At 37.5% G+C, this 21,741-nt stretch overlaps 1 protein-coding gene across 4 annotated transcripts in view; it reads right to left on the bottom strand.

Annotated features, from left to right (window-relative positions):
• MKLN1 (muskelin 1) overlaps positions 1–21,741 on the bottom strand; it is a 383,297-nt gene that overhangs the window by 135,847 nt on the left and 225,709 nt on the right. For all 4 annotated transcript variants that reach the window (XM_043872031.1, XM_043872033.1, XM_043872030.1 and 1 more), the window contains one exon: positions 6,125–6,194. In XM_043872031.1, the coding sequence (XP_043727966.1) occupies positions 6,125–6,194 (70 nt within the window). The remainder of the gene's footprint in view (positions 1–6,124; positions 6,195–21,741) is intronic.

Here is a 21,741-nt window from a genome sequence, read left to right as displayed (position 1 = left end):
AGCAAAGGAGAAAAGGAAAGATATTCCCATTTGAATGCAGAGTTCCAAAGAATAGCAAGGAGAGATAAGAAAGCCTCCCTCAGTGATCAATGCAAAGAAATAGAGGAAAACAATAGAATGGGAAAGACTGGAGATCTCTTCAAGAAAATCAGAGACACCAAGAGAACATTTCATGCAAAGATGGGTTCGATAAAGGACAGAAATGGTATGGACCTAACAGAAGCAGAAGATATTAAGAAGAGGTGGCAAGAATACACAAAAGAACTGTACAAAAAAGATCTTCATGACCCAGATAATCACGATGGTGTGACACTCACCTAGAGCCAGACATCCTGGAATGTGAAGTCAGGTGGGCCTTAGGAAGCATCACTACGAACAAAGCTAATGGAGGCAATGGAATTCCAGTTGAGCTATTTCAAATCCTAAAAGATGATGCTGTGAAAGTGCTGCACTCAATATGATAGCAAATTTGGAAAACTCAGCAGTGGCCACAGGACTGGAAAAGGTCAGTTTTCATTCCAATCCCGAAGAAAGGCAATGCCGAAGAATGTTCAAACTACCACATGATTGCACTCATCTCACACGCTAGTAAAGTAATGCTCAAAATTCTCCAAGCCAGGCTTCAGCAATACGTGAACCGTGAACTTCCAGATGTTCAAGCTGGTTTTAGAAAAGGCAGAGGAACCAGAGGTCAAATTGCCAGTATCCACTGGATCATCGAAAAAGCAAGAGAGTTCCAGAAAAACACCTATTTCTGCTTTATTGACTATGCCAAAGCCTTTGACTGTGTGGACCACAATAAACTGTGGAACATTCTGAAAGAGATGGGAATACCAGACCACCTGACCCACCGCTTGAGAAACCTGTATGCAGGTCAGGAAGCAACAGTTAGAACTGACATGGACCAACAGGTTCCAATTAGGAAAAGGAGTACATCAAGGCTGTATATGGTCACCCTGCTTATTTAACTTATATGCAGAGTACATCATGAGAAACACTGGGCTGGAGGAAGCACAAGCTGGAATCAAGATTGCCAGGAGAAATATCAATAACCTCAGATAAGCAGATGACATCACCCTTATGGCAGAAAGTGAAGAGGAACTAAAAAGCCTCTTGATGAAAGTGAGAAAGTTTTCTTAAAGCTCAACATTCAGAAAACTAAGATCATGGCATCTGGTCCCATCACTTCATGGGAGATGGATGAGGAAACAGTGGAAACAGTGGCTGACTTTATTTTTTGGGCTCCAAAATCACTGCAGAAGATGACTGCAGCCATGAAATTAAAAGACACTTGCTCCTTGGAAGGAAAGTTGTGACTAACCCAGCTAGCATATTAAAAAGCAGAGACATTACTTTGCCAAAGAAGGTCCGTCTAGTCAAGGCTATGGTTTTTCCAGTGGTCATGTATGGATGTGAGAGTTGGACTGTGAAGAAAGCTGAGTGTCGAAGAATTGATGCTTTTGAACTGTGGTGTTGGAGAAGACTCTTGAGAGTCCCTTGGACTGCAGGGAGATCCAACCAGTCCATCCTAAAGGAGATCAGTTCTGGGCGTTCACTGGAAAGACTGATGCTGAAGCTGAAACTCCAATACTTTGGCCACCTCATGCAAAGAGCTGACTCATTTGAAAAGACCCTGATGCTGGGAAAGATTGAGGGCAGTAGGAGAAGGGGACGACAGAGGATGAAATGGTTGGATGGCATCACTGACACAATAGACATGGGTTTGGGGGGACTCCGGGACTCCAGGAGTTGGCGATGGACAGGGAGGCCTGGCATGCTGCAGTTCAGGGGGTTGCAAAGAGTCGGACACAACTGAGCGACTGAACTGAACTGATAAAACATATCTGATGTGGGAGAAGGAGGAAATTACTATCTTAAAGTATGTATGGGGTTTTCGTTTATGCTACATTTACTCCCTAACCAGTACAGACAGATGATCCAAAATTCATAGAAATGCTTTCTCACTAGGTCACCAAATATTTGCTTCCTTCCACAATGGAAATGGCTTTCACTCTTTTTTCTAATTATATAAATTATAAGTTGAAAATGAGAATCAAGACAAAAGCGTAAGAACAAAATTTAAAAGAAATTAAAATTCCTAAATTCCATTATTCTGACACAATAACCACCATTTTGATGATTCGGTTGAACCCTGCTGTACACACTCACACAGACACATACTTTACACGATTCAAATATCATAGATGTTGTTTTTCATGGGAACAACTCTTTCAAATGATTCTTTTATCTCCCCTTCCCCTCTCATCTTCTCCTCTCTTAAATAACATCATCAACCAGATATATATCCTTTCATATCTTTACCTCATCTCACTGTATCAAATAAAAATACACACATATACACACACACACACTGTTAAAGGAGGGAGAGTTGTTATTCAGGTACCAACAGGAGGATCCTAGTACAGATGTTTCTCTGCATCACGCTTTTCTCAATTTATGGAGGAAATTCCTCCAAGTCAACTGGTATGAAGCCAGTTCACTGTTTAAATGGCTGACAATACTCCATGAAAAATGTATTCAATCATTACCTTGTAGATAAGTACTGTTTTTTTCTCCTGAGCCAAAATCTGACCCTCAGAAACAGGGTGAAATAATGTGTGTTTTTAACTGCTAACTTCTGTGGTAATTTGTTAGACAGCAACTGAACGACTAATAGAGAATCCAAGGTCAAAAGAAATATCAACAATTCTACTAAGTAGTTATGTCCAAACAACACGTATTTATGTCCTGACAACTGAGTAGCCACGTGAAAAAAATTCTTAACATATATTACAAGAAAAATATTTCTATTTTTATCTACCCCATTAATAGCCCAACACAAGCTTTAGAAAAGTGTTTAGAGTTCATTCACTCTGGGGTCCCATTCTCAAAACATGCCATACATCCTAGCATCCATGTATGCATATAGTCCTTATTCTTTATGGTTAAAAAAGGAGTAGTTGAAAGGCTTTGAGTTTGTTTCCCATTCTTTTCTAAATAACTGCACTATTAACTTCTATATCTGCTTGAGCTGCACATACTAAACATAATACAATATCTTACTGACAGAGTCAAGCACTATATATCAAACAGTATATCCTAATAACAGCAATGCCTTAGATCTATGTAGTCTAATATAGCCACTAGCCACCTGGGGCTATGTATTCTAAACTAATTAAAATTAAGTAAAATTTAAAACTGCATTCCTTAATTGTACTAGACTCATTTCAAACACTCAACAGCTATCTGCTGTTAGCAACTGCCAGACAATACAGTGCAGATTATAAGAATATATTCATCATTGTAGAAAGTTTACTGTAAACACTATCCTATAGGTTAATGAAATACAGAGTATTCTTGCACTAAAGACCCCCTAAATGTCACACTGTTGGTTTTCTATTTGTTACTTATTCTATCTTCCCTTTTATGACACTTGGTCAGTTATCAAGTTGCTGTTGATGTGCCTATCTTTCATAGCTATGCTCCCCATGCACAAAGCTGCTTCCAGCTGCTGAAACCTGAAGAAACAATGAAGCAAAGAAAATAACATTAAATGCAAAGTGGATTCCTAAGAAAAGGCTCTTAGAACCTAAAAATCTCATCACATTGTTTTTGATTTTTCAGAGTCCTCTTTTCCTTTCTTTCTAATCTCAGACCTGTTTAAAATATGGTAAATGAATTGTTGGTTACAGTACAGCTGCTCCTATCTTTTCATGGATCTGGTACTTGCAAATTCATCTACTCATTAAAATTTATTTGTAACATCAAATCAATATTCTCAGTCATTCCTGGACATGCACAGAGCAGCAAAAAACTTAAGTTGCCATATGCAGTCCCATGGACAGATGAGCCGGGTGGGCTAGTCCATGGGGTTGCAAAGAGCTGGATACGACTTACAGACTGACCAGGCATGCACGCACTCTCTGAGCTAAGGTCAAACAAGGGACCCTGCACATGTGCTCTCATATGAGTGTCTTTTTCACAGTCTGTTTAGTGCCACGTTTTAAAATATTTTTGTGTTTGTTGTTGGTGTTTCACTGCTAAAATGGTCCCCAAGTGTAGTGCTGAAGTGCTGTCTGGTGTTTTTAAATACAAGAAGGCGGCAATGTGCCTCACAGAGAAAATATGTTTGTCAGATAAGCTTTATTTGGGCAAGAGTTAATAGTGCTATTGGCTGTGAGTTCAATGAAATGAATAAACCACATACTCAAAGTAAGATGACTTTAAACAGAAATGCATATAAAGCAACATTATGTATGGACTGGTTGATAAAAATCCAGTAACCAAGAGTAACAAGAGGCTCATAGAAACCTAACTCTGAGTTACAATGAACAATCCACCAGTCTGGCAAAATCTAAAAATCAGTCATAGAAGTGATGGGGAGAGTACAAGACTTAACTTTCATACATTGCCAATCAGAGTACAAATTACAGAGCCATTTTCTAAAAACTTTTGCATTACAGATAGAACTCAAATACACATATCTTCTATGATCCAGCAACTGTATGCCAAGGTACATACCCTAAAGAAACTCTTGTATGTGTGTACCAGGAAAAAACATACAAGAATGTTTATAGTGCTCTGTTCCTAAGAGCAAAAAACTATAAAAACTCAAAAGCCTATCAAATTGAAAAACAGATAAATACATTTTCGCATACTGATATACTAGAATACCAAACAGTTAAAACTGTGTGTGCTATGTCACTTCAATTGTGTCTGACTCCTTGCAACCTACGGACTATAGCCCACCAGGACCCCCTGTCCATGGGATTCTCCAGGCAAGAACACTGGAGTGGGTTGCCATGCCCTCCTCCAGAGGATCTTCCCAACCCAGAGATCGAACCCATGTCTCTTATGTCTCCTGCACTGGCAGGCGGGTTCTTTACCAGTAGCACCACTGGGGAAGGTCAGTCAAAACTAACTAACTAGAATTATACTCGGCAACATTATCATCATAATGTTTAACAAACAAACAAAAAGCCACAGAAACTGTATAAATGAGTGATTCAATTTCTACTATATTTGCATAAAGTCAAAGCCAGACAAAACGTAAATCACAGGAATTTATAAACATATACATACATAATACTGTGAGAATATGGTTAACAAATATGAAATAATAATTACAGAAGTGGGATTAGAGTACAGATACAAGATGGGGCTCACAGGAAGCTTCAAAGGCTGCAGTAGTTTTCCATTTCTAAAGACGGCTGAAGAGTAAACAAGTATTTGTTTTATTATTATTTAAATTTTATATATAAGTATGTATATTTTTTTCCTTTAAGTATATTACATTTTGCAATGAAACACTTAAAACATTAGGTGATCCAAAAAGGTCTGTAAACAGTAAAAAAACAATTAAAAGGAAAAATAAGTACAGAGACTTGGTTTTCAAGAATTACAGTAAAATTAAAAATTAAGTTTTAGTTATCCAACTTCTTTACCTATCAGAGCATTAATTTCCTCAAGGATATGGACATAATAAGTGTTAATGCTGAAAGTGTATAAATGAAATATGATTGTTTTTTACTTCAGATGACCTCAGACACTATTTGTCAAGGAAACAATTTAGCTCACAGTCCTAATATCATCTAAGTACAGTTCTTTAGTACAATAACAAACTATGTTAAGTTTATTTTTTCTAAAAGGCAGTTACTGAATCACTAAGTGAAAGTTTAGTTTACTAACATCACCTTAAATATCTACAGAATGACTTGAGTTTAAGTGCAGTAGAAGACACAAACTGTTCAGATCTGTACTCTGATCAGTTACTACTCAAATAGTAACAGCACCATAACCAGTTTTTTTTAGTTAACATTTTCCTCGAAATATAACAAGAGACTTAGTTTTGTATCATTAGTAATCCAAAAAAAAAAAATTTGGTTTTAAATGTTCCAGTAGAGAGAAATACAAAGTCTATGCTTCATCAAACCCCACACTATATTTGCCTATGAAATAAAAATTCTTCCAAAATGTAAACAAACAAAAAAAGGGGAAATAAAAATTTACCAGTTTCAAAGACTGAATAAACTACTGATGTAATCCAGATAACTGTTATCCATTCAGTACTTGCCTATTTAAAATCTGACTTCTAAATGGAATCAGGAATTAAACATAATCTTACCTGCGGAGGGTAGTTGCTCTCTGAAGACCACCTTGAAGACTGGTCATTTGGTTTATCAACTAAAATGTTCCTGAAATAAAGAAAAGGAAATTATACATTTAATTAAAAGAATAATTGAAGAAAAATATGTAAAAAGAGGAATAATCTACCAGATGTTAAAATTATCACTAAGTTATATAATACTGGGAACTTGAATAAGAAGAAAAAAATGAAACAGAACAAGAAACATAGAAAATGTTTAGCAGTTTTAAGGTTTTTAAATATGATAAAGGCAGTATTTTAAACAACTGAAAAAAAGTATTTTATTTATATATATGTGCACACAGAGAGAGAGAGAGCTCTACTTCATATCAAGTGACAAAATGAACTACAGGCGTACTTAGGAATTTAAGGTAAACAAAGTAATAAAACACTAATAATTAATACTATCTATTTATACACACATACATATGTGTGTATATAAATACATATATTTAGGAATTTAAGGTAAATAAAAGACTTAATAATGAATATAATATGATATCATATATATACACACATATGTGTATATGTTTATATAAATATCTACATCTATCTTTTTTTCAATCTTTGGATCAAGGAGGTCTTTTAAGCCCAGCATCTAAAACAGACCTATGAAAAAAGGAACTGATATATGTAACTTTAGAAGGTGGTGCTTTCACTGGAAACTGTAAGGCTAAAAACAAACAGAATCACACATTAAAAAATGACTTTATTTGATAAAGTTATTTCTCAGAGGGATATGGGTTAATTCTGAAACACTTTATACTGATGTCAAACAAACAGTAAATGGACAGGAGATGATGAGAGTCAAGCTTCTCACTTTGGAGTGGAAAGTAACAGAAAAGCAAAGGGATGAAGGTTGAAATGAACCCAAGGGTACTGAAATAGAGTCAGAGACATCAGTGTGAACTCATATTAATATTCAGTTTGATATTATTTAACATTAATATTATATGGATACAGATAGATTCAATAATTATATGTGAGTGTGCATATACACAGACACAAACAGTACTTCTAGCTCTGTTCACTAATAGGGACTAGAATCAGTGACACTCCAGTAGCAGTGAGTACACTCAATACCTATTCTTGGTTTCTACATACCACAGTCCAATAAAAGGAAACAGGGATTCTTGGGAAAGGAGGTGATGCTAGGCATAGAGCAGGGAATTCAGAACATTAGTCTAGAACATCTTGTAGTGCTCAAAACAACCACAAAGGTGGGGGGGGTGGGGTGGGAGGGTTCAGTTCAGTTCAGTCGCTCAGTCGTGTCCGACTCTTTGTGACCCTGTGAATTGCAGCACGCCAGGCCTCCCTGTCGATCACCAACTCCCGGAGTCTACTCAAACTCATGTCCATCGAGTCCATGTGTAGAGTCTTCTCTTGTGTTGTTGGAAGAGGGTGTTTGCTATGAGCAGTGCGTTCTCTTGGCAAAACTCTTATTAGCCTTTGCCCTGCTTCATTCCGTACTCCAAGGCCAAATTTGCCTGTTACTCCAGGTGTTTCTTGACTTCCTATTTTTGCATTCCAGTCCCCTATAATGAAAAGGACATCTTTTTTGGATCTTAGTTCAAAAAGGTCTTGTAGGTCTTCATAGAAAGGTTCAACTTCAGGTTCTTCAGCGTGACTGGTTGGGGCATAGGCTTGGATTACTGTGATACTGAATGGTTTGCCTTGGAAATGAACAGAGATCATTCTGTCATTTTTGAGATTGCATCCAAGTACTGCATTTCAGACTCTTGTTGACCATGATGGCTACTCCATTTCTTCTAAGGGATTCCTGCCCACAGCAGGAGATATAATGGTCATCTGAGTTAAATTCACCCATTCCAGTCCATTTTAGTTCACTGATTCCTAGAATGTCGACGTTCACTCTTGCCATCTCCTGTTTGACCACTTCCAATTTGTCTTGATTCATGGACCTAAGATTCTAGGTTCCTATGCAATAGTGCTCTTTATAGCATTGGACCTTGCTTTTATCACCAGTCCCATCCACAACTGGGTATTGTTTTTGCTTTGGCTCCATCCCTTCATTCTTTCTGGAGTTATTTCTCCACTGATCGCTAGTAGCATATTGGGCACCTACTGACCTGGGGAGTTCCTCTTTCAATATCCTATCATTTTGCGGGCGCAGGAGGGCCAAGAGGAGCTACTCCACGTTCAAGGTCAGGAGGGCGCCGTGAGAAGGTACCCCTCGTTCAAGGTAAGGAGCAGCGGCTGCGCATTGCTGGAGCAGCCGTAAAGAGACACCCCACGTCCAAGGTAAGAGAAACCCAAGTAAGATGGCAGGTGTTGCTAGAGGGCATCAGAGGGCAGACACCCTGAAACCATAATCACAGAAAACTAGCCAATCTGATCACACAGACCACAGTCTTGTCTAACTCAGTGAAACTAAGCCATGCCATGTGCGGCCACCCAAGACGGATGGGTCATGGTGGAGAGGTCTGACAGAATGTGGTCCCCTGAAGAAAGGAATGGCAGACCACTTCAGTATTCTTGCCTTGAGAACCCCATGAACAGTATGAAAAGGGTGGGGCGGTGGGGCATGTCAAAGGGACATAGAGGAGCCAACATGAAAGAATGAATGGCCAAAGCTAAAATAATTAAACAGCAAAAAAATAATGGAGTTCTGAATTACAACCCAAATATCCCTGAGTCTCTACTGATATAAATAACTCTAGTCTAACAATCAGAAAAACATCAAACAGATTCAGACTTAGGAATACTCAACAAAATACATGACCAGTACTCCTCAAACTATCAATACAATGAAAAATAAGGAAAGATTGAAAAACCATCACAGACCAGAAGAGAATAAAGGCACAAGATAACTAAAAGTAATGGTATCTTGAATGGGATCCTGGATCAGAAGACATTAATAGGAAATCTAACAAAATTCAAATAAAATGTGAAATTTAGCTAACCGTAATGTATCAATGTTGGTATCTTGGTCATGACAAATGTACCATGGTAATATAAGATGTTATCAACAGGAGAAACTAGATGAGGGGCATATGGGAACTCTATATCATCACTGTAACTTTTCTATAAATCTAAAATCATTTTAAAATAAAAAGGGTATTTTTTAAAAGTTGGATCTATACCTATCACAGAAAAGGTACTTAATAAATGTCAAAAAGATGAATGAATTTTTTAAAAGACAAAACTATAAGAAAAAGAATTTTCTTTACATACCCATTTTACAAAGATAAAACATTAATACAAGAAATGACCGCAAGCATTCTAAAAGGTAAAAGCCAGCTAGAAAAATATAGGCAATGTAAAACACAAAATGCTAATTAAAATTTGAATATTTAAACAGCACTTAATATAAATGCAGCCTTCCCATGTGGCTCAGATGGTAAAGACACTGCCTGCAATGTGGGAGACCCAGGTTTGATCCCTGGGTTGGGAAGATCCCCTGAAAGAGGGCATGGTAACCCACTCCAGTATTCTTGCCTGGAGAATTACATGGACAGAGGAGTCTGGTGGGCTACAGTCCATGGGGTCACAAAGAGTTGGACACGACTGAATGACTAAGTATAAAGAGCCCATACAAAAACTGGCAAACCTAACTATTCAAAATCAATAATAACCAAAAATTACAGATTAAAACAAAGATACACATTATCCCTATAAAATTGAGCCTATACTCAAAACAACATATTTGAATCATAACTGCAGTTGTTGGCCAGAGCTGGTAAAATGGTACTCTCATATTTTGCTGGCAGAAATGCAAATTGACACAACTTTTCAAGAGAGAATTTTAATATACTATATATATCAAAACATTTCAAACATGTTAGTTCAATTGAGTCACTCAGTCGTGTCTGACTCTTTGCGACCCCATGAGTCGCAGCACGCCAGCCCTCCCTGTCCATCACCAACTCCCGGAGTTTACGCAAACTCATGTCTATCGAGTCGGTGATGCCATTCAGCCATCTCATCCTCTGTCGTCCCCTTCTCCATCAGCCCCCAATCCCTCCCAGGATCAGGGTCTTTTCCAATGAGTCAACTCTTCGCATGAGGTGGACAAAGTATTGGAGTTTCAGCTTCAGCATCAGTCCTTCCAATGAATACCCAGGACTGATCTCCTTTAGGATGGACTGGTTGGATCTCCCTGCTGTCAAAGGGACTCTCAAGAGTCTTCGCCAACACCACAGTCCAAAAGCATCAATTCTTAGACGCTCAGCTTTCTTCACAGTCCAACTCTCACATCCATGCATGACCACTGGAAAAACCATAGCCTTGACTAGATGGACTTCTGTTGGCAAAGTAATGTCTCTGCTTTTTAATATGCTATCTAGGTTCGTCACAACTTTCCTTCCAAGGAGCAAGCATCTTTTAATTTCATGGCTGTAATCACCATCTACAGTGATTTTGGAGCCCAAAAAATAAAGTCTGACACTGCTTCCATTGTTTCCCCATCCATCTCCCATGAAGTGATGGGACCAGATGCCATGATCTTAGTTTTCTGAATGTTGAGCTTTAAGAAAACTTTCTCACTTTCATCAAGAGGCTTTTTAGTTCCTCTTCACTTTCTGCCATAAGGGTGGTGTCATCTGCTTATCTGAGGTTATTGATATTTCTCCTGGCAATCTTGATTCCAGCTTGTGCTTCCTCCAGCCCAGTGTTTCTCATGATGTACTCTGCATATAAGTTAAATAAGCAGGGTGACCATATACAGCCTTGATGTACTCCTTTTCCTAACTGGAACCAGTCTGTTGGTCCATGTCAGTTCTAACTGTTGCTTCCTGACCTGCATACAGGTTTCTCAAGAGGTGGGTTAGGTGGTCTGGTATTCCTATTCAGAATTTTCCACAGTTTATTGTGATCCACACAGTCAAAGTCAATAAAGCCGAAATAGATGTTTCTCTGGAACCCTCTTGCTTTTTCGATGATCCAGTGGATGTTGGCAATTTGACCTCTGGTTCCTCTGCCTTTTCTAAAACCAGCTTGAACATCTGGAAGTTCACGGTTCACGTATTGCTGAAGCCTGGCTTGGAGAATTTTGAGCATTACTTTACTAGCGTGTGAGATGAGTGTAATCATGTGGTAGTTTGAACATTCTTCGGCATTGCCTTTCTTCGGGATTGGAATGAAAACTGACCTTTTCCAGTCCTGTGGCCACTGCTGAGTTTTCCAAATTTGCTATCATATTGAGTACAGCACTTTCACAGCATCATCTTTCAGGATTTGAAATAGCTCAACTGGAATTCCATTGCCTCCACTAGCTTTGTTCGTAGTGATGCTTTCTAAGGCCCACTTGACTTCACATTCCAGGATGTCTGGCTCTAGGTGAGTGATCACACCATCATGATTATCTGGGTCGTGAAGATCTTTTTTGTACAGTTCTTTTGTATATTCTTGCCACCTCTTCTTAATATCTTCTGCTTCTGTTAGGTCCATACCATTTCTGTCCTTTATCAAGCCCATCTTTGCATGAAATGATCCCCTGGTACCTCTAATTTTCTTGAAGAGCTCTCTAGTCTTTCCCATTCTGTTGTTTTCCTCTATTTCTTTGCATTGATCGCTGAGGAAGGCTTTCTTATCTCTCCTTGCTATTCTTTGGAACTCTGCATTCAAATGGGAATATCTTTCCTTTTCTTATTTGCTTTTCATTTCTCTTCTTTTCACAGCTATTTGTAAGGCCTCCTCAGACAACCATTTTGCCTTTTTTCATTTCTTTTCCATGGGTAGGTCTTAATCCCTGTCTCCTTTACAATGTCACGAACCTCCGTTCATAGTTCATCAGGCACTCTGTCTGTCAGATCTAGTTCCTTAAATCTATTTCTCACTTCCACTGTATAGTCATAAGGGATTTGATTTAGGTCATACCTGAATGGTCTGGTGGTTTTCCCTACTTTCTCCTTCTAAATGATAACAGCCATGATCATGATGATGATGATGATGATGACTGTGTCTAACATTTCTGAGCTTTTATGACATCACAGACTAAGACATCCTGGTCTAAGTGCTTTCCATATATAAACTATTACCTTCAACGTACAGATTAAGAAACCGAGAGAGATAAATTAATATACCAAAGTGGTGGTAGCGCTTAGTCGAATCAGACTCTTTGCAACCCCATGGATTACAGCCTGCCAGGCTCCTCTGTCCATGGGATTCTCCAGGCAAGAATACTGGAGTGGGTTGCCATTTCCTCCCCCAGGGGATCTTCCCAACCCAGGAATCGAACCCACGTCTCCTGCAATATAGGCAGATTCTTTACCAAGTGATCTACAAGAGAAGCCCCTCTACACACCAAAAAAATAAGAATCTCAACCCAAGGTGATCTGACTCCAAAGTCAATGATTTTAATCACCACAGTACACAGCTTTAGCATATTTCACTTCCTGGAACTTAACCTAAACAATAATCCAGGGGATTTAAAACATCCACATTCATCACAATTCAATTTATAACAGTAAATTCTAAACAACCTAACTGTCTAACAATAGAGGATGTGTTAAAAAAAACTTATGAAATGTCTATGTTACAGAATACCATGTAATCATAATGTATGCTATGGCCTCACTTTAATGCTGTTGGCAAATGTTTATTACACAGTGAGTGAAGGGAAAAGGTAGTTTACAGAGTGTGTACAATGAATCAAGTATTGTAAGTAATAATAATGTTCGTGCATGAAAAGAAAAGACCAAGAAAATATGCTAAATTGCTAATATAGCTATCAGTGGTGAGATTACAATGACTTTCTTCCTTCTTTGCACTTTTTTGTACTTTTCAAATATTCTAAAACTAACACATCAACATATAATCAGAAAAACAAAGATATGTTTTTATTAAGCATTACAAAAAAAAAGATAAGAACTCTATGAAAAGACTGCAGTACTGTTAAAAACTAAAGCTATAAAACTAGGGAGAAAAAATCATTCTGACATGAATGTTATAAAGTATGGAAGAAAATCTAATATAACTATGATAAATTGGGACCACAAAAATCACAAAGTGTAATATATTGGGGGAGGGGAGATCAAATGACATGTGAGTTAATTTCATCATTTTCAAAGCTCCTAAGAATAATGTTTCTGGGGCCAAAGATCTAAACAGACATTTCTCCAAAGAAGACATACAGATGGCTAACAAACAGATGAAAAGATGCTCAACATCACTCATTATCAGAGAAATGCAAATCAAAACCACAATGAGGTACCATTACACACCAGTCAGGATGGCTGCTATCCAAAAGTCTACAAGCAATAAATGCTGGAGAGGGTATGGAGAAAAGGGAACCCTCTTACACTGTTACTGGGAATGCAAACTAGTACAGCCGCTATGGAAAACCGTGTGGAGATTCCTTAAAAAACTGGAAATAGAACTGCCATATGACCCAGCAATCCCACTCCTGGGCATACACACTGAGGAAACCAGATCTGAAAGAGACACGTGCACCCCAATGTTCATCACAGCACTGTTTATAATAGCCAGAACATGGAAGCAACCTAGATGCCCATCAGCAGACGAATGGATAAGAAAGCTATGGTACATATACACCATGGAATATTACTCAGCCATTAAAAAGAATACATTTGAATCAGTTCTAATGAGATGGATGAAACTGGAGCCCATTATACAGAGTGAAGTAAGCCAGAAAGATAAAGAACATTACAGCATACTAACACATATATATATGGAATTTAGAAAGATGGTAATGATAACCCTATATGCAAAACAGAAAAAGAGACACAGAAATACAGAACAGACTTTTGAACTCTGTGGGAGAAGGTGAGGGTGGGATATTTCAAAAGAACAGCATGTATACTATCTATGGTGAAACAGATCACCAGCCCAGGTGGGATGCATGAGACAAGTGCTCAGGCCTGGTGCACTGGGAAGACCCAGAGGAATCGGGTGGAGAGAGAGGTGGGAGGGGGGATCGGGATGGGGAATAAGTGTAAATCTATGGCTGATTCATATCAATGTATGACAAAACCCACTGAAATGTTCTGAAGTAATTAGCCTCCAACTAATAAAAAAAAAAAAAGAATACATTTGAATAAGTTCTAATGAGATGGATGAAACTGGAGCCCATTATACAGAGTGAAGTAAGCCAGAAAGATAAAGAACATTACAGTATACTAACACATATATATGGAATTTAGAAAGATGGTAACAACCACCCTATATGCAATACAGCAAAACAGACACAGATGTATAGAACAGACTTTTGGACTCTATGGGAGAAGGCGAGGGTGGAATGATCTGAGAGAAACAGATCATCTGAGAGTAACAGCATCGAAACATGTATATTATCAAGTGTGAAACAGATCACCAGTCCAAGTTCAATGCATGAGACAGGGTGCTCAGGGCTGGTGCACTGGGATGGGGAGGGAGGTGGGAGGGGGGATCGGGATGGGGAACACATATAAATCCATGGCTGATTCATGTCAATGTATGGCAAAAACCACTACAATACTGTAAAGTAATTAGCCTCCAACTAATAAAAATAATTGGGGAAAAAAAAGAATAATGTTTCTGAAACTGATAAAAAGAAAGAGACTCAAGAATACTGAAATTTAGAATAAAAACATACTACCTATCTTATAAATTATTTGAGACAGAATACCAACAACAAAATAGCAAAAAGGAGCTAACAGAAGATTAAATTAACGCAGGACACTCTGAAAACACAAAATGTAAAATAGAATGACAGTATTAATACAAAGAACCTAAAACAGTCGGACATACAAATAGCCTAAAATAACACAGTGAGATATCCTCTGAACTGAGTGTATAGTAGTAACATTACTATTATATGAAAGTACACACACATTAATAGAGTGACTAGTAACAGATAAAAGATATGTACGGCAGATACAATCTTTTCAAAACTAGGAGGAATTTAAAGAAAAAGTATTAACTGGGATTAAAGGGCTCAAAGGGAGAGAGCAAAAAATAAAATTTAAAAAAAGTTTGGACTGGAGGAAAACAATAAGATAATAAGAGTTCAAGCTAGGATTGAGCCATTGAATTAAATGAAAACAAAAATAAAGTAAAAAACACAGTGCCAGAAGAAACTAATAAAACAGTAGCAGGAGATTAAAGTCTCTCAGCATCTAGAAAATTAATAAACAAACATCTATACAATGTGAAAGTAGCAGTGAGGATTAATAGTACTATGAAGAAAAACAAAGCAAAGTAGAAGAGAAACAGACCTGAATAATGTGAAGGAGTTAGTTTGTCAAAATCTGAAAAATGAGCAGATAGATCACTAAATGCAAAACTGAAGGGGCAAATACTTTCGGTATGTTATGGTCTTGTGAATTCTGAAATGCCTATTAAACAACCCATTGGAGCTTCAGCAGCTGGATTAACTGAGGCTGAAATTCAGGGAAAATGCCAGAGTTGAAAAAATAGAGCCATCAGTATATCAAATGCTAAAATATATAAAGCTATGACACTAAATGAAATAACTCAGCAGATAAAAAGGAGGTAGAAGAGAAGTTGCACCCCCCCACTCCCCTCATGGCACTAATGGTAAAGAACCTGCTTCCAATGCAGGAGACATAAGAGACATGGGTTCGATCCCTGGGCCTGGAAAATCCTTTGGAGGAGGAAATAGCAACCCACTCCAGTATCTTTGCCTGGGGAAACCCACAGACAGAGGAGCCTAGCAGGCTACGTCTGTGGGGTCGCAAGGAGTTGGATACGACTGAAGCACCTTGGCATGCAGAGAGAAGTGGAAGGACTCACTAAGCTCTGGAGGGTCCATTATCTGGGGGCCAGAAGGGAAAGATCAAGCAAAGGAGGCTGAAAAGGACCGAAGATGAAGAGACTGAAAACTTAGAAACTGTGATGTCAAATGAAGAAGTATTCTGAGAACAAAGAAGTGAAAAACTATGTTCAGTGCTGCTGAGAAGACAGGATTTGGGTGGTTTTCACTTCATTTGCCTAACTCCAAACTTAAAAGTTGTCACACAGAAAGTGCTTAATAAATATTTGATAGATATGAACAAACAGCACTAAAAGGAAAAAAATTCAAGTGATTCTATTAAAGCATAGAGTATATTAATTATATTAAACAAATATATTAATATATTTGTTATCTGTAATTTAAAGCTTATAAAATTAAAGAGAAATATGTACACTTGAAACTAATACAATATTGTAAATCAAGTATATTAATTTAAAAAATAGATAAAAGAGAAATATGACGTAGATCAGAAATGAGGTGAGGTCTAAGGTGGCTTGGAAAGATGGAAGCTTGAAAATATTCCTAACGATTTCTCTCTAGTTCCAACACTAAGTCAACTACCAAGTACCTCTCTTAAGCCCAGAAAGTGACAGAGGCCAGAACCAGAACTTTTAGAATTATCACAAAAGCTTATTAGTACTAGGAGGACCATGAGATCCATGGATGCACCTTTCCCCAAGAGAAACGCAGTAACTAAACAAGCATTCCTGGGACAACAGGCTAGTCTCCCTGGCCCACAATGAGTTTCAGGAGAGCTTTACTGCTGAATATAAGAACGTACTTGCCCTCTTAGCTGAAGGCATCTAGTTGCTGAGAGGTGGTTCCCAGTGACCCATGGCAAACCACAGAGAACTAACAATATATGAAATGTTACACAAAAAGCCACAAGACAAAGACTGCCAGGCCACAACACAAAGACTGCCAGGCTGCCCATAATCTGAGGTATCAGAAGCCTTACCTAAAGAGTACACAATACAAAAAAGGTCGTATAGAAAAATGCACAAAAAGAGTCAAGAAAATTTATTAAAAAAGAAAAGTGAGAAGAGATCATTTTATCAGCTTTTAAAACACTTCAAATTATTTATAATTAAAACAGTAGGGATTGGTATAGGAACAAACCAAGAACTAAGAAACAAAAACCCAGAAATTGAGCCTGGTGTAGATGAGAACTTAATATTTTATGAAGGTGATATTTTATTTCAATGGTAAATGATACTTCATATTTAAATGATGCTTATACAAGTGAATATCCACAGGAAGAAAATAAGTTAACCCCTATCTAATATCATATACAAAATTAATTCAATTAAAGATATAACCATACACACATACATAAACATCTTAGAAAAAAATTGAGGGTCAATATATACAACCAAAAAAGTGTTAGAGATCCTTCTTTCAAGAAACACAGAAGCTTTAAAACAAAAATTTTATTTAAAAAATTTTAAAATTTTGTATCGTAAAAAAACTCCATAAAAAAGGAAAGGCATCACATGGGTCAGAATGGCCATCATCAAAAAGTCTACTAACAATAAATGCTGGAGAGGGTGTGGAGAAAAGGGAACCCTTTTACACTGTTGGTGGGAATGCAAACTGATCCAAGCACCATGGTGAACAGTATGGAGATTCCTTAAAACCTAGGAATAAAACTGCCATACGACCCAGAAATCCCACTACTGGGGATATATACTGGACATATACCCTAAGGAAACCAGAACTGAAAAAGACACATGTACCCCAATGTTCACTGAAGCACTATTTACAAAAGCTAGGACATGGAAGCAACCTAGATGTCCATTGGCAGATGAATGGATAAGGAAGTTGTGGTACATATACACAATGGAATATTACTTAGCTTAAAAAAGAATGCCTCTGAGTCAGTTCTAAGGCGGTAGATGAACCTAGAACCTACTATACAGAGTGAAGTTAGTCAGAAAGAGAAAGACAGATATATATTAACGAATATATAGGAAATCTAGAAAGATGGCACCAATGATCCTATGTGCAGGGCAGCAAAGGAGACAAAGACACAAAGAACAGACTTTTGGTCTTAGTGAGACAAGGAGAAGGTGAGATGATTTGAAAGAATCTCACTGAGACATACACATTACCATATGTAAAATACATAGCCAGTGTGAATTTGATGTATGACGTAGGGCACCCAAAGCCGTTGCTCTGTGACAACCTAGAGGGATGGGGTGGGGAGGGAGAAGAAAGAGGGGCTCAGAAGAGAGGAGACACATGTATGCCTACGGCTGATTCATACTGCTGTATGGCAAAAACCATTACAATATTATAAAGTAATCATCCTCCAACTAAAATAAATAAAAGTTGTTTAAAAAGATAGGAAACAAGCAATAGTTTAGGAAAAAGTACTTGCAACTCATTTGACTAACAAGCTAGTAATCATATCTAAAGTAAGTAAAACAGTGTTTCACTAGAGAATAAAATGAAAATGAAAAATGAGTGGAATGCATGTCACTGAAGAGTCATTAAAATTTAATGACTAGTAACTAACAACAAAAATTTTTTTCTAAATCCCTGTTTCAGGGAAAACAAATTAACATATTAAGATATCTTTTTTCACCCCTCAAATTGATTAAGTTAAATCTCTACTTAACAGGAAATCTCAGGGAGAAACTGTGGACATGTCCATCAATCCAACCTTGATGGAAAGTCAATTTGCAATATCTATCAAAATTCTAACTGTACATATTCTTTCACCTAGCACTCTCAGAATCTATTCTATAAAAATAAAATCATCAGTATATAAAGATCTATGTATAGAGACTCATTTATGAGTCCAGTTGCAATAGCAGGGAAATAAATCATAAAACACTATACTGCCAGATCTATGCCAGGGATAGGGATTGTAGGGATTTCTGCAATATAAAAAACAAAGAAGGAAATGTGATTTTATTGTTAAAAAACTATTATTTATATATATTTGTATCCAATTGTGGCTTCCCTGGTAGCTCAGCTGGCAAAGAATGCACCTGCAATGCAGGAGACCTGGGTTCAATTCCTAGGTTGAGAAGATCCGTTGGAGAAGGGATAGGCTAGCCACTCCAGTATTCTAGGGCTTCCCTGGTGACTCAGACGATAAAGAATCTGTCTGCATTGTGGGAGACCTGGGTTTGATCCCTGGATTGGGAAGATCCCCTGGAGAAGGGAACGGCTACCCACTCCAGTATTCTTGTCTGGAGAATTACATGGACAGAGGAGCCTGGCAGGCTACAGTCCATGGGGTTGCAAAGAGTTGGACACGACAGAGACTTTCACTTGTATCCAGTTAGACTAATAAGCATGTGTGGTATTACCTAATTTATATCAAATATATAAAGCACAGATACAAGCCAAAAATGAAGCATGAAAGTAAAAATGAAAGTCACTCAGTCATGTCCAACTCTTTGCGACCCCACGGAATTCTCCAGGCCAGAATACTGGAGTGGGTAGCCTTTCCCTTCTCCAGGGGATCGTCCCAACCTAGGGATTGAACCCAGGTCTACTGCATTGCAGGCAGATTCATTACCAGTTGAGCCACAAGGGAAGCCCAAGAATACTGGAGTGGGTAGCCTATCCCTTCTCCAGGGGATCTTCCCAACCCAGGAATTGAACTGGGGTCTCCTGCATTACAGGCAGATTCTTTACCAACTGAGCTATCAGGGAAGCCCCAAAATGAAGCATAAGTACAACTGAGTTTTATTTATCTTCTTCTATTTATCATATTCAGATTTTGAAAATAAACATTACTTATATAAGTATTAAAGTATTGCAAAAATATTATGACAACAAACTTTTCATACTTATGGAAAACTGATTACATCATCATCAGATGGTCAAATCGGGCTCAACTATTCTTTTTAAAGACATAGGTGATAAAGAAGCAATTAATAAAGATATAACTGTTTCTTAAAATTTTTAAGTAACAGATTATCCTTCAAAGCTTAAAGTCAACTACAGATTAGGTCTAGTTCTTCCTCCCAGATGCTCCTTCCTAAAATCCATTTGCACTCTCCTAGAAAGCAAGTGAGAAACTAGTTGAGGGTAGTGACTATTATTAACATTACTCTTCATCACCAGGGACACAGCCACTATGGCAGCATTCTATAAAACATGTTCTTAAGTATCCTTACTCATAACTTCCAAAGATCTATAAAACCCACCATCATTACTGGTATAGTTTTTCCTTCTTCTAACACTCAAGAGAGACATTAACCTCTTTCACTACAAACTGTCAATCTTGATACTAGTTCACTAGCCCTAATCTCTGAAAGGGGAAACATCCCATCCACAGCCTCTGCTGAAGAAGCAATCACAGACAGACAGTGATGTTTCTACTTGTGACTCAACTACCTCAGTGACAGCAAATCTAGGCTAGCTAAGAGATAGGATGGTCATATGAAAATAATGTATAAAAAATAGAACCAATGAAACAGAGGGAAAAGTATACAGAATAAGAGATAAAAGAGAGAGAATGAGACAGTCAGTAGTAAGATACGACTGCAGCAGACATAAAGTAGAAGAGACTCCAAGGAATAACAGAATAGAAATTAATGGCTTTTTGGTTCTAGCTCCCAGGAGGCTGTTTCTGGCCACCAAAATATGTGATCAAAACATACTTCCAGGTATTCCATGACTAATGTTTAACATTTTAACTATTGTCTGAGAAAACAAATAAATGATCAGCCAAAAAAAAAAATTACAGAAGACACAATTCAATACAGAAACTATATGATCCAAATAATAAAGAAAAGTAATCTACAAAGATTAAGCTCAATATATGCCATTCTAAAATACATTTTAAAAAGCAAAATACAAATAACAGCTAACAGAGAACTTGTTAAGAAGAATCAATAAAACAGACGGGCTAAAGACTAAAATGGTTTCCTTTTTTCATCAGGGTTAATTCAATTTTAAAAGGTACATTTTCATTCCTACCAATGCAAAATGAAAACTGAAGGAAATAAAAATAAGCCATATTAAGTCTCTTAGATATAGACTAAAAAAGGCAAGGCTGTGAATAATTAATTTTTTCTATTAAGACTATAAAAATCTATAGTGAAACACATGGACAACTGAAATATGGGATACAACATTAATTTTTTTCCAAGTTTTATGTCTCTATTTTGCAAATTTTTTAAGGTAGTATATTTACTTATACTACCAACTGCATGTCAGGAACAAACTATTCAAATGCATTATAAGAAGATAATTTACTGGACATTTTGAGTTCAAGTCAGCAAATTAAAAATCTTTTTTTGATTAAACATGTTCAAATCTTAAGCCTGCCTGGCAACATCTTTTAAACTGCTGCTCTTAAGAATACTTAAACGCAAAAAGCAGCACTTGGGCATAAAAAATGGAGCACTTAACATTTTTTTCTGCTAATGGATGCTCAGTATACATAACAGCAAATCCAGTCAATTTTAAACTGAGAGTTTTGGATACTCAAAAGCTACCTCTAATTTCAATGTGAAGAAGTCAGTCAAGCTAAGTCTGAGAATATTTTTCTTCTGGTAGTTTTAAAATACCCTACTAAAACCTGTGCCCTTTGGTTGAATAATGTGACAAAATGCATCTAGAAGAAATCAGCTCTGACTAGGAATGATAAGACCCTGGGGCTTGGCCACTAATCTGCTGGGTAAACACATCACATAATCTCTCAGGACTTTAACTCCTTTAACTGTAGTGTAAAGGGAAGGGTTCAATTCCTTGATCTCAAGTTTCTTCCAGCTCTAACAGGAGCAGTGCATTGCACATTAGAAAACACCATTCATGAGGCCATGTCAATATTCCACAATCCTATGAAAAGATTCCACATATTTCATTCAAGGTGTCACGTACAGTTCCCCTCACACAGCAGTCAGTGACAGCACAC

Source organism: Cervus elaphus, chromosome 18 (assembly GCF_910594005.1).
Source record: "Cervus elaphus chromosome 18, mCerEla1.1, whole genome shotgun sequence".
NCBI classification, from domain to species: domain Eukaryota; kingdom Metazoa; phylum Chordata; class Mammalia; order Artiodactyla; family Cervidae; genus Cervus; species Cervus elaphus.
This window is presented reverse-complemented; position numbering and strand designations above follow the sequence as displayed.